Here is a 15000-nt window from a genome sequence, read left to right as displayed (position 1 = left end):
AAAATAACAAACAATAGAAACAAAACAAAATCAACCCCCCCCCCCCCCCCCCCAAAAAAAAAAAAAAAAAAAAAAAAAAAAAATTTAACCCCAAAAAAAAACACAACAAAACAACAAAAAACAAAACAAAAACAAATCAAAATCAAAAACAAAACAAACAAAACAAATGAAATAAAAACATCAAAAGTTTGAATGTTAGAATAATTTTAACACTAAATTAACTTTTTTGGAGTCCTATTCATTCCAAAATAACACCGTTATAACACCATATTTTCTTAATGATGTTGATGATGATGATGATGATGATGGTGATGATGATGATGATGATGATGATTGATGATGATGATGATGATGATGATGATGATGATGATGATGATGATGATGATGATGATGATGATGATGATGATGATGATGATGATGATGATGATGATGATGATGTTATAAACAATAATAATTAATTATCATTGATTCAATCAATCCCAAAATAATGCGTGGAGGTATTTAGAGAATAAGCCTAGCGAGTCAACTTTTACTCACAATGAACATTTAAAATGTCGAAACAGAAAGTTTTTACAGATTAGTCAGATTGCATTACTTACATTAAAATTTGGTGAAATTCAAAGCAAAACAGAAAGATACTTTGATTTGGCGAAATGAACCGAATGAAATAAATAAATGACTAAATGAATAAGTAAAAAGATAAATAATTAAATAAATAAATAAATAAATAACTGAATGAATGAATGAATAGATAAATCGATGAATGAATTAATGACTAAAGGAATAAGTGAATAGATTAAAAATGACTAAATAACCAAATAAATAGATAAATAAATAAATAAATAAATAAATAGATAAACAAATAACTAAATAAATAAATAATTAAATAAATATATAAATGGATAAATAGATAATTTAAGAAACAAAAATGTTCAGAAATGAATAAATATTATATGAATGAATGAATTAATTAATTAAATATACAATTTTCAACTGTAATGAGAAATCACACTACTAAACATAACTCAAACTCTTGTTGTCAACAAAAAGTCACAGGCGCTTCACTCTTGTAAAAAAAAAATGCAAACTTAATATACGGACGCCCCCCTCTCCCCCCCCCCCCCCCCCCCACCCTCCTCCTCACACACACACACACACACACACATTCACATAAGCATGAATAAAACAAGGAAGAAAACTAAGCGACAATAAAAATCAGAACAAAAATCACTTCGAAAAATAAAGCATCTACCAATTAGAACTAAGTATGTATTTATCACCTCTGGCTGGAAGATTGAATAAATAGATGAATAAAAAACAGATTTTTAAAAAGTTGACTTTGAAAAAAAGATAAATTGGTAAATAAATTGAAAAAAAAAAAAACGTGACAGAATTATGAATGACAAACTGTATATTATCATCCATTAATGAATTAATGCTTATTGCCAAATCGTTAGAATACAATCAAGGATAAATAAATATAATATAAATGAATAGACAAACATTTTAAAAACAAACAAATAAACAAACAAACAAACAAACAACAACGACATTAATGTGAGCCGAAATGATCTGTTAATTAATTATCATCCGATATTGCATTGTTGACAATTAATTGTCATACAGTATACTGTATCATTAATTAGAAGACGACGTAAGAGAGATAGGATCAAGCGCTGTATCTATAAATGTGACCCATCGTCTCAAAACGGTATTAAGTCACGATGATTAAGATGCTTAAATAAATGGAATTTGTAGCCATAAATATCATGTTTAAATTGAGTTTATATGCTTCATAGAGGAGAAAGAATATCATATTTTACTGTGCTAAATACCAACGTTTCATATTTATTTTTTGACAAGTTTAACTATAATTTGACTCTTAACATCTGGTCCATCCCGACATGATATCGTTTTGAGACGAGGGGCCACAAATTATCTATAGGATGGAAGAAACATAATCTACTGGTGCTGGTCTAATGGAATGTAATGCTGGGAATCTATCATTGTCTGGTAATTGTCTTGGATTACGGTTTGAACCAAAGACTTCTTCTTCTTCTTCCTCTTGTTGTTGTTGTTGTTGTTGTTGTTGTTGTTGTTCTTCTTCTTCTTCTTCTTCTTCTTCTTCTTCTTCTTCTTCTTCTTCTTCTTCTTCTTCTTCTTCTTCTTCTTCTTCTTCTTCTTCTTCTTCTCCTCATTTCTCCTCGTCCTCTCCACCTCTTCCTATGTAAAGCCCACCTTTACACACAAAGGCAATGATAATAATGTTAGATATGTAACTTATTGTTTAAACTCCACACACAACATTGTGGTTAACTATTATAAATCGAACTATATATCCGTGTTATGCGAAAAATAGAATGTGGGCGTATAGATGTTTTAAAAAAAAATTCAATCTATTTTTTTTTGTTGTGGTGGGAGAGGGGGGGGGGGGGGGGTAGGGGGGGGGGGCACATTGTTTCAAGTTCTTCCATAGAAGTAGAATTAAAAAAAAATATAACAAGACCTCTTACTAGCATGTCATTTAAATTATAATATTCAAAATATACTTGGAAACCCATAGTGGCCAAATTCGGACTTTTCCTGATAATGATAAAATGTATTATATTCCATGTCTTCCAACAACATTTTAGAATAATATCATATTAAGAAACAGGATTCAATAGTCTGATGTCACATCGCCCAGCAACCAGCAGCTTGGTTCTAAACAAAGAAAATCGGTACTTTTTATTCTTCATGCTGGCGAGAAAAAAAATCAGAATGTACAAAATTCAAAACATGATCAGATTCATAATGTTTTTCATTCTCCCCTGGATACACTTTTATGCTCGTCGAAGAAGTATTTCATTAGGGCCTCCGCCATTGTTCCGATAGTTTAGATCCCGTTACTAAGTTACTCTGCGTCACTACGGGGGGAAGTGACGTCATGACTGTTGAAGCGTATTAAGGAGCAGGCACCGGTGTAAAATGTCCGGCACCTTCCAGACACACTTATTTGTTCAGATCTTTATTTTAGAATAATAATAATAATAATAATAATAATAATAGTAATAATAATAATAATAATAATAATAATAATAATAATAATAATAATAATAATAATAATAATAATAATAATAATAGTAATAATATAGGCATTTAATTGTCTCAACTATCGGCTAACCTCTGTCGTAGCACTTCTGACCGATAACCAGGTCTGAGGTTCGATTCCTAGAGTTGTGAGTCGGGCTGATTTTTCTTTTTCTTCTATTTTTATCTCTCTTTTGTCTGGTACTGTTTCATACACGATTTTTTAAAACCAAAATTGTAGAGGAAACTGTTTGAAAAATGTGTTGATTTATTTTCTGGAAAAAAAAAATATAAATAATAAATTATGCTCAAAATGAATGATATTTTATCAAATTCCAAGCATTCTGAAGTCTGCGATCCCATGCCATCGGTCTCTTGTCTTCTATGCTGTGCCCCCAACGTGTGAACACGATAACCCAAATAATAAGGCAATAAATGAGAAAATTGAGAATGAAATCACAGATAACAAGATTTGGAATAGGAATAGTAGATAGTTATGTTCAGAAGAAATGCTAAACTCACGTTTGCTGCTATTGTTGTTAACAGCAGCGAACATTCAAACTTGAAAACTTTAAAGTAGAGATTATGACATGAATTGCATATAAGATAAGATAAGATAAGATAAGATATACTTTATTGATCCTTGTATCATCATCATCATCATCATTGCCTTTTTCACCCTGGGTCAGGGTATAGGCCACAGACAAACAGTTTCCATCCTTCTCTATCCCGAGCCAACTTTTTTATCTCATTCCAGGTCTTACCACTTCTCTGTATATCAGCTTCTTTAATTCTTCTCCATGTTCCTCGTGGCCTTCCCCTTGATCTTCTGCCCTGAGGGTTCCTTGTATGGAAATTATAATTTATTTCACAACAGAATTCGGTAATATATGAAAGAAATATCAAATGTTAATAAATTAAATAAAAATTGGCAAAGAAAATTAAGTCTTAAAATGTACAGTGGAACAACAAGCGGAATATATTATGGTGACTTTGTGTTGATTATACTTATATATTAAATTTCTTGTCCAATATAAATAAATAATCAAATGATTATCAAGATACTTTATAAACTGGTAAAGGTTAAATAATATTATACTAAAAAGTAGAGAGGAATATAACAAAAATCGTGTTATTGCGATTGCATATTATTTACAAAGTAATAAACAAAAATGAATATGAGCTTTAACCAAAAAAAAAAAAAAAAATACCAAACACGGAACGTTTCGGGCTGAAAACCCTTCTTCTCTGAGTCCGAAATATTCAACAAAGTTGACGTCACTCGGGTCTTTGTCGTTGTTTTTAGCCAGCCATATTTATGAGTAGTTCTCACTAAACTGTATTAATCAGACTAGAAACGTTCAAGATTAAACATAGCTTTGTGTGTGTGTGTTGGTAAGTTAATTCCGGATGGCAATGTTGTGAGCTTATTAGCCAAGCGCATACTATCTGTAATTTAATGAGAACTAATAATTAAAATGACTATCTAAAAACAATAACAATGAGCTGAGTGACGTCAATTTCTTTCCATAATAATATAGTATGAGATGTAAGATTTTCAGGTTATGAAAAAGGTAATATTATCGTTTTTCTTCTTCATTCTTCACCTCCTCCCCCCCCCCCCCCCCCCCCCCCCCTCCTACCCAACCTTGTCGCTCCGTAAACAGCCGTCACCTAGACATTCCGCGAATAAATAATACTATAGATAGAATGCGCTTGGCCAAGGAGTTCACAACATTGCCATCCGGAAGTATAGATAGTTCGAAGATGACGTCACTCAGGCCTTTGTTATTGTTTTTGCCATCCGCGTTTGTGAGTTGTTCTCACTAAACTGTATTAACCTGACTATAAACGTTCATGGTTACACAGAGTTTGTGTGTTGGTCCGTTATACTTCCGGATGGCAATGTTGTGAACTCCTTGGCCAAGCGCATTCTATCTATAACAAACCAACATACAAACTCTGTGTAACCATGAACTTTTATAGTCTGGTTAATACAGTTTAGTGAGAACAACTCACAAACGCGGATGGCAAAAACAATAACAAAGGTCTGAGTGACGTCATCTGCATACTATCTATAGATACTTCATCAAACAAACTCTCGTCTGAGCTGATGTCAATAGGAATGTCATAGTCAATCATATTGGAGTAAATAGAAAATTAATAGGATTGTCTAAGAATTGTGCGGCTTTGCCGTCTTGTGGTATGACACTCGCTTTCGGATCGGATGGTCCTGCGTTCGAACCTCGCTCGGCGCATAGTTGAGTCCTCACTCACATTTTCTCACCGCACTCAGGTGTAAAATGAATACCTGGCCGTTGTTTCTTTTCGAAAAAAATTGTAATATCGCCGAACAGGCGTCATGTCCCGTCCTACATGTTAAGTGTTGACGTTGGCCAGGGACCCTTTGTTAAGCGCTTTGAGCACTAATAGTGGATATTGAGCTATTTTAGAGCTAATTTTTTTCAAGAAAAAAACAACAAAAATCCCCACCAAAACAACTAAACAAATACTCAACAACAAACCAGCAAACAAACAAGATAATAATTGTGCTTGAAATAGAGTTTAAAAAATTTGGGTTCTCGTATTTTAAAAAAAAGAGCTTTATATAGCGCAATATCCACTAAATGTGCTCAAAGCGCTTTACAGGGGGTCCCTGGTCAACAGCAACATTTAACATGTAGGACGGGACATGCCATGCCGCCTGTTAAGCGATATTACAATTTTTCGGACAAAGACACCGCTGTTACCGGCCAGGTACTCATTTTCCACCTGAGTACGGTGAGAGAATGTGAGTAAAGAGCCTTCTCCAAGGACTCAACTATGCGCCGAGCGCGAGGCTCGAACCCAGGACCTTCCGATCCGTAAGCGAATGTCATACCACTAGACCACATAGCCGTACATTCTCGTATGATATAACCCGGTGTCTAACTACTCAACCACCCCATAAAATGCATTATTTTTCTATATGTCACCCATCGTCTCAAAACGGTATTATGTCGGAACGAACCATATGCCAAGAAGCCGAATTAAATGTTAAACTGGTCAAAAATATAAATTGTTGGCATTAGCACCCTAAAACATGATATCCATTCTCCTCAATAAAACATACAAACTCAACACAAATCTGATATTTCTGGCTATAAATTCAATTTTCAACATCTTAACCAACCCGACTTAATTCCGTTTGGAGGCGAAGGGTCACATATTCTAATCTAATTAACAAAAAAAAAAAAAAATCATTAGCGAATTCTTTCTTTCTTTCATATCTTTCTAAAATTAGATAGAAATGGTGAACATGTAGGTGTAGCGTAGCGCATCACGGGTTCATCGGGGTCAATAAATAATAGTATGCAGATGACGTCACTCAGGCCTTTGTTATTGTTTTTGCCATCCGCGTTTGTGAGTTGTTCTCACTAAACTGTATTAACCAGACTATAGATAGTATGCAGATGACGTCACATCAGGCCTTTGTTTGTTTTTTGCCATCCGCGTTTGTGATTTGTTCTCACTAAAACTAGTATTAACCAGACTATCAAAGTTCATGTTACACAAGGTTTTGTGTGTTGGTCGTTAATATTCGGATGGCAATGTTGTGAACTCCTTGCAAGCGCATTTATCTATAAAAGTTCATGGTTACACAGGGTGTGTGTGTTGGTCCGTTATACTTCCGGATGGCAATGTTGTGAACTTCTTGGCCAAGCGCATTCTATCTATAGGATAAACAAAGAAAGAAATAAAAATGACATAGATAGTCACGTATCAAAGGTTTTGGTGATTAAAGGGTTAAATATAGATAATGGTCATGATAATGTTATAATTTATTTTTAATTTATATTTACCAAGGTGGGTTGTTGTTGTTGTTGCTGTTGCTGTTGTTGTTGTTGTTATTGTTGTTGTTGTTGTTGTTGTTGTTGTTGTTCTTCTTCTTCTTATATATATATAATAATAATAATAATAATAATAATAATAATAATAATAATAATAATAATAATAATAATAATAATAATTATTATTATTATTATTATATTATTATTATTATTATTAATTTGTCATTGCTGCCCTGATATATACCTACTGTTGATTTCATTCATATCACTGTGGTGTAGTGGTCCAGGTTGTTGGACTCACGACTCAAACTAAGTGTCACCTATCACTTCAATTTTGTACAATGTCCCAACCAGTAAATCAAATGACCAAAAGTCACAAATTACACCCGAGGGTTCAAGTTCAAGTCGCCGATATGACAACTTCAGCAGCTGTCGATCTGCCTTCAGGAAGGAATTTTGCTCTCCGTTCCGATTGGGGATGGGGGTCACGAAAGCTAATTTAGTAGAGCCTCGCTCTAACATGCAATAGATAGTTCGAAGTTGACGTCACTCAGGTCTTTGTTATTGTTTTTTTTTTGCCATCCCCGTTTATGAGCAATTCTCACTAAACTGTATTAACCAGACTATAAACGTTCATGGTCACACACAGTTTTGTGTGTTGGTCCGTTATACTTCCGGATGGCAATGTTGTGAGCTTCTTGGCCAAGCGCATACTATCTATAGGACCTCGACCGATCTTGGTTGAAATCGAGATATTTTTTTTTCTTATCCCCATGTCCACCCAACATTACCTGATTGGGTAGCTGGGTTTGTTAGACCTGGCAGAAATAAAAACAGGACTTTGCAAAAGATTATCAAGCGAACCAAAGGGTAATAACAATCAATTGCCAGCATTGTCCGTTTCATGCAATAGGTCCGTGATAAACTCCGGAGTTTAGTCCCCAACATCCTGGATCAGGGAGATTAATAATAAATATCATCACATATCATCAATACTTTTGTAATTACTTATACGCCATATTTTCTCAAAAATGACGTAGATACTGTTTTAAAAGATTATACAATTCATGTCATAGTTTCTCCTCTAAAGTTTTCAAGTTTGAATGCTCGCTGCTGTTAATAACAATAGCAAACGTGGGTTTAGCATTTCTTCTGAACATAACTATCTACTATTCCTATTCCAAATCTTGTTTTCTGTGATTTCATTATCAATTTTCTCATTTATTGCCTTATTATTTGGGTTATCGTGTTCACACGTTGGGTCACAAACTTTAGAATGCTTGGAAATTGATAAAGTATCATTCATTTTGATCATAATTTATCTATATTTTTTTTTCCTAAAATAAATCAACACATTTTTCAAACATTTCCTCTATAATTTTGGTTTGAAAAATCGTGTATGAAACAGTACCAGACAAAAGAGAGAAAAAAAAAAAAAAACAAGAAAAAGAAAAATCAGCCCGCCTCACAACTCTAGGAATCGAACCTTAAACCTGGTTTTTGGCCAGATGTGCTATCATAGACCTATTGATTCCGAATGACTACTTTTAAAGAAATACCATAATGTAACTTTAGCAAACTAGCGGAGAACCCGCTATTATTTGCAAGGTTATAGAGGCTATTACAAACAGGCACCGATTTTCTGTATTGTGAAAGTCCAATTAATTCAGATCGAAACCTGAATCTTTTGGGCCATCAGCGGTCATAATCGATCCGGTAATAAAGTCTGGAGCTGCGCGCAAATGAATCTGGCAACAAGGTGGCCAGTTGGCTTCCAAACATTAAATTATGGCCGATCATAATGCCCTCTACCCAGCAGATTTTATACGACATAGTCATATTATGAGTCAACGGGTTGATAGAATTACTATTAATTTATAAAAGGTATGCAAGGTACTTGCGTATCAATGTGGAAGAATTAGTTTTATACATTTTTAGATTAGCCCGTAATTCTGTGCTTGCTTACTCGGATTTAAGTACTGAACAATTTTGGTCTCCAACCTTAATTTTTTTAAAAAGAATAGATTTATTTTAATAAGAATTTTAATAGTTAATTATTATTATTATATTATTATATTATTATTATTATTATTATTATTATTATTATTATTATTATTATTATTATTATTATTATTATTATTATTTATTATTATATTATTATTAATTATAAAAATAATAATAATAATATGAAAGATGATGATGATAATAATAATAATAATAATAATAATAATAATAATAATAAAAATAATAATAACAATAATAATGATGATAATAATAATAATAAATAATAATAATAATAATAATAATATAATAAAATAATAAAAATAATAATAATAATAATAATAATAACAATAATAATAGTAATAATAATAATAATATAAATACATTCATAACTAAACCGTGAAAAGTTTACACTGAATCTTGGCGTGTCTTCTTTACATCAATCTCACGACCTTAAGGAAAAAGCTGTTGGTGTACTTAGTGTACTTATGTACTATATTATAATACACCTCAGTTACTACTATAATTACAACACATCCGAAACCTGTTTTGAATGGATAATGAAGAGTTTTGTAAAACTAAAGGCGGCAGATCGTGGTAGTAGTAGTAAGAAACAGGGATTAGCGAGTTAACGACTACGTCCTCCGAACCAAAACGATCGACCAACGACCACTCGTTTCCGATCGGATGGTCCTGGGTTCGAGCCTCGCTCGGCGCATAGTTGAGTCCTTGGAAAAGGCTCTTCACTCACATTCTCTCACCATACTCAGGTGTAAAATGAGTACCTGGCCGTTAACAGCATTGCTTCTGTCCGAAAAAAAATGTAATATAGCCTAACAGGCTGCATGTCTCGTCCTACATGTTAGATGTTGCTGTTGACCAGGGACCCATTGTTAAGCGCTTTGAGCACATTTAGTGGACATTGCGCTATATAAATGCTCATTTATTTTTTAACTCGTCGTGTTTGTTTGTTTGTTGCTTTAGGTCTCTTCCAACACAATTGAGGTTATATGAGAGACCGCTGAAACAAAAAAACAAGCAATCTAACAAAAATAGTACAAATGTCAATCAAAATCATAACCTAATGATATCATAAGCTAAATTATAAATAACCAAGGACAAACAGGCAGAAGATTTACAGAAAAAAAATATCCCCTGTCAAAAATACAATCACAAACCAAAGAAGCAGGATAGGCTAGTAAAGAGAAGAAGAAACGACATCACTATCGGATCGTACACCCATGCGAACATCATAGGTATACGATTCAAGGGTGATGCTCCCATCCAACCACCCGCAACTCGTCGTGCATTGCGCGTCGTGTGACGACGATGTCTGAAGACAAAGATCCTGGTTTACTTTCCTCGACTTTCGTCGATCGTGTAGGTTCGGGGAAACGTAATCGTTAACTCTTACGTATAATCTAGACAGACAGACAGACAGACAGACAGACAGGCAGCGTTACCCTCACGGTCACTCGTCGATTACTTTATTTTGTGGTCAGGAAATCGTGAAGAACCTGTCAGAGAAATTCTAATTTTTTGTTGTTGTAATTTTAACGAATTCGCCACGCCTTTTTAGTTAAAACATTTGTTGTTGTTTTTTTTTTTTTTTTTTTTTTTTTTTGAATTTATGGAAAAGATCTGTTGTTGTTGTTTTTTCGTGTGTTTTTTTTTTTTTTTTTGCTGTTGTGCTTTTATGTATTCTTTAAATTATTCATTTATTTATTTATTCTATTTATCTATTGGGGGGGGGGGGGGCGTATGGTCATTTAGAGTTATTCGACCTCAAAAAAAAGACCTGTTGATATATTTTTTTGTTGAAAATTTTTAATACACGATTCTGATAAATTTGAAGTTAATATAGGTCAACATTGATTAAAAAGTGTTAACTCCTCTTTTCAAACACTACCTCAAACCCCCCCCCCCCCCCTTCCCTTTTAGAAACCCACGCTCCCCACAAAAAAAAAAAAAAAAAAAAATTCATTCCTTCTTCCCCTCACCCCCCCCCTCCTCTCTCTCTCTCTCTCCTCTCTTCTCTCTCTCTCTCTCTCTCTCTCTCTCTCTCTCTCAGTCTCTTCCCCCCTCCCCCAAGAAATAAATAAAAAAACAAACTTAAACAGTACAAGAAAAAAGAATACCAAAAACAAAAACAACGAAAAACAACAAAAACCAAAAAAAAACAACAAAAAAACATAACCCCCCCCCCAAAAAAAAGTCCCCAAAAACAAAATTAAAACAAACAAAAACATACAAGGCAAAAGAAAACAAACCTGAACAAACACACGAAAGATAACCTCAACTCATGACCTCGCTCGAGGTTTTATTTATTTATTTATTTATTAATTTACTTACTTATCTATCAATAAATTGATTGATTTATTTTTTATCAGCCAGTGTGGCCTTTAGTTCACTTAAATTTCAATATCATACGTCTCGCGAAAAGGTGTGTCGGCTATCATCATTTTTAATGGATTTTTTTGTTTGTTTGTTTGTTTTTGTTTGCTGTTTTATTTTTGTTGTTTCTTGTTTTTTTTTTCAATTTTTTTCCGACATAGAAAACGCTGTTAACCGCCAGGTACTATTTTACACCTGAGTACGGATAGAGAATATGAGTAAAGAGTCTTTTCCAAGGATTCAACTATGCACCGAGCGAGGCTCGAACCTAGGACCTTCCGATCTGAAAGCGAGTGTCATACCACATGATCACATAGCCGAACAAATGGGCCACAACGTATATCCAACAGTTGATCGGCAACAATCCACGCGATTCATAAATGGATGTATAATTTGAATTTAGACCGTCTCAATAGATATTTTACTATTATTTACCCCTTCTTCTAAGCAGTGTACACAATAGTAGTAAACAAGGGTATGATTTACAGCTGATCATAATGGATTCTTTACAAACTTTAAGCATTCAATTATAAACACATACATAGTTTAACAATAGAATACTGTCTTCAAAGTTGTCGGATAATGAACTGGATAGTCTCAGGATCTTAACCGATCAAGTGTTGACCAAACAGTGTGTTGTTTGAATTTCTAAGTGTGCTGTCGTAAGGATATATCCTATTACAAACCAAGAGAGACACGGAGATGTGTCAATAAAATAATTCGTAGTGTTTAGATACTGTGTTGTGCGTAGTTTTTTTTTTTTTAACCGCTGGTTAGTGTGTCAGCTAAATGGAAACAATGAATGCAGAGACAGATTACACACTGTGTAACTTGGACTCCCATCACGGTTATCCTGGGAGTGTTTACCCGGGTTCCACGATCGCCGATCTCTACGGTAGCAGCAACAGCAGCAGTACATACCACCACCAACCTCACCATCATCAACAGCACCATCACCATCACCACCATCATCATCCACATGGAAGTTACTACAGCAACAATGGTGGTGGTGGCGGTGGTGGCGGCAGCAGTAGTAGTAGTAGCGTAGGGAGCGCTAGCAGTGTTGGAGGAACGGGTGATGCTTCTATGTCCCCACAACTCGCTACCGCTGGGAGTTACCCCTCGGCTCAAGCGATACACATTCAATGTCATCTCTCTACGGAACCAGTAGCAGCACTAACAACAACAATAGCACCTCAAACAACAGTAGCAGCAGCAGCAGACTAAATCATCAACATTCTCCCAGATCAGATAGATTAAAATGGTCTCCACCCCTCCAACCACAACAACATCAACAACACAACATATACAGTGGTCTATCTGACTCGTCATCATCCCAAAACCACCTCAACCAACAGCATCATCATCATCAACATCAACAACATCATCACCACCAACAACAGAATCTTCTAAATCCTCACCAAATCCCGTCAATTCACGAATCTCCGAACCCAGCCAGCACATCCCCTTTCCCGCCATCATCCCATGACCTTTCACCTCCAGACTGTTTCGTAAACTCGACCAATTCATCCCTATCCTCAATCCCAGGAAACATTTCACCACGAAATCTTGCCAGTCTTGGTGCCACAGCTTTGTCAGTATCCACGCAACAACAACAACACAACATCATGACCACAGCCCCGAATTTTCTAGAGATCTCACCAGTCCGATACCAGACTAACAGCAACAACAACAATAACACCGCTATCAACAACAACCACAACAATGGCTACCTACCTCTTCAAACACATCCAACAAATCTAAACCTAAACGTCTCTGGAAGTATTTTCTGTAGCGGAACCGAAGTGGAGGAGTTGCGGGTCTTGGTGGCAAATATGGTGGTGCTTCTGCCGGAGGGGTCGTTGGAGGCACGGGAGTTGGAGGCCTATCCACGACGCCTGGAGGACATATCATGAGCTATCTTCACCATCACCACCATCACCACCAGACCCCTCCCCCGACTTCGTCTCCTTTGAAGTCGGAGAACTGTAGTTCCAGCCAACAGGGGATGCCGGGAAAACCTTTCCGATGGATGACTATCAAACGAAATCCAAGCAAATCACGTGAGTACATCTTCCGTATAAATATCATGTCTATGTCTTCAACTATAAACGTTTGTTTGTTTGTTTGTTTGTTTGTTTTTTGTTCAAATCTTAAAAGGAAATATATCTCATTAGGTTGTTTTGTTTTGTTTTTAACAACAAGAGAATCTCGTTTGATGAAGTGAGTAGGAAAGTGCCAGAAGACAATAGAGAATAAAAATTTCGCTGCTGTGATGAGGTTTTGTTTTGTTTTAAAATCTTGACTTGACTTGACTTAGATGCCTTTCGCGTCTCGACCGAAAGATCGGGTCGCCTTGGCTGTTTCCAGTATTTCCTGTGTGAGGTGTCTCCAATATTGCCGGTCCTCTGCTAGGGTTCTCAGATTTTCAAGGTCCCCTGCCGTTATGAGACTAATGCTTTGTCCAAGTGTTGTGAGGTTTTTGTTTAGGATCACGGGGAGTGTTGTGATCTGTCTTCCTCTGAAAAGGTTCCCGTGTTTTTGGAAGTATCCCGACATGGCTTGGTTTGCTGGTATGTTTTTGTCCCTGCGTAGTATGTGACCGAAAAGTTGCCATCGTTGTTGTAAAATGTCAAGGGAGATTGGTCTTTCTTTTGTGATCTTATAGAGTGATTCATTTGAGATCTTTTTGGGGTATTTGATGTCCAGTACCCTTCTTAGCTGTGTGCGATGGAAGGCATCCAGATGTTCTTCTTCGGATTTTGTCAACGCCCAAGTGCCGCAGTTATACAGAAGTACCGGTTTTACAAGAGCATGGTACAGTTTCAGTTTGGTTTTTCTCTTTATTTTGTCACCTCTAATCCATACATTGGTGAGTTTACTGAGTGCGGCGTTTGATAGCTGTTTTCTTCTTTGTACATCCTCGGTGTCTCCAATTAGTGAGCCGACTTTCTTTGTTCTTTTCCATTCCTCTTTGTTCCTCGATATTGTTGTAAATTCGGTTTTATTGGCATTGACTTGGAGGTTATATTTCATGAGGGTATTTTGTATGATGTCTATATTTGATGGTGTTGATCCAATAAAATCGACATCATCTGCATAGGCGATTTCTCTAGGGATTGCGTTCTCAATATGAGTCGTTGGTTTTGGAATGACTTTTCGAACTTCTTTCAGAGCGTGTTCTAAGTATATTGTGAACAGAATCGGGCTCAGACTATCTCCTTGGGGGTTCCCGATGTTACTTTCGAACTGCGTCTGTTTTGTGGCCCCGTATATCCTTGGTTGTATCTTTGTGTTGCTGAGGAGAAATCGGATTATTCGGAGCTCGTCTTCGTCTACTATTTCTGTTAATATCTCCAAAAGTTTTCCTCTGTCGATCGTATCAAAGGCTGCGGACATATCGATTCCGGATATTGTTATGGATATGTTTTCTTTGAGTGCCTTTGCTGCCAACCATTTATGTGTCCATACAACGTCCGATGTGCTTCGGTCTTGGCGAAACCCGCTTTGGCTATGTGATAGATAATTTTCTATTTTCGGTCTAATTCTGTTGAGGACAATAGTTGACAGTGTTTTTCTTATGGTATTCAGTAATGTTATTGGGCGCAGGTTGTTTACGGGTCCTTTCGTTTTTCCTGGTTTTTGTATTGTAATTAGGACACCGCTGTTTATGTCCCAGTCTTTGTGTGTTGAGAATGTTTTGTTC

At 35.6% G+C, this 15000-nt stretch overlaps 1 protein-coding gene across 1 annotated transcript in view; it reads left to right on the top strand.

Moving 5' to 3' along the window:
• LOC144957493 (uncharacterized) overlaps positions 1-15000 on the top strand; it is a 114191-nt gene that overhangs the window by 1296 nt on the left and 97895 nt on the right. The window contains exon 2 of the mRNA XM_078888814.1: positions 11746-13357. Coding sequence (XP_078744940.1) covers positions 13207-13357 — 151 coding nt within the window. The 5' untranslated portion in view covers positions 11746-13206. The remainder of the gene's footprint in view (positions 1-11745; positions 13358-15000) is intronic.

Source organism: Berghia stephanieae, chromosome 12 (assembly GCF_034508935.2).
Source record: "Berghia stephanieae isolate SIO BIC M18660-M18661 chromosome 12, UCSD_Bste_1.3, whole genome shotgun sequence".
NCBI classification, from domain to species: domain Eukaryota; kingdom Metazoa; phylum Mollusca; class Gastropoda; order Nudibranchia; family Aeolidiidae; genus Berghia; species Berghia stephanieae.
This window is presented reverse-complemented; position numbering and strand designations above follow the sequence as displayed.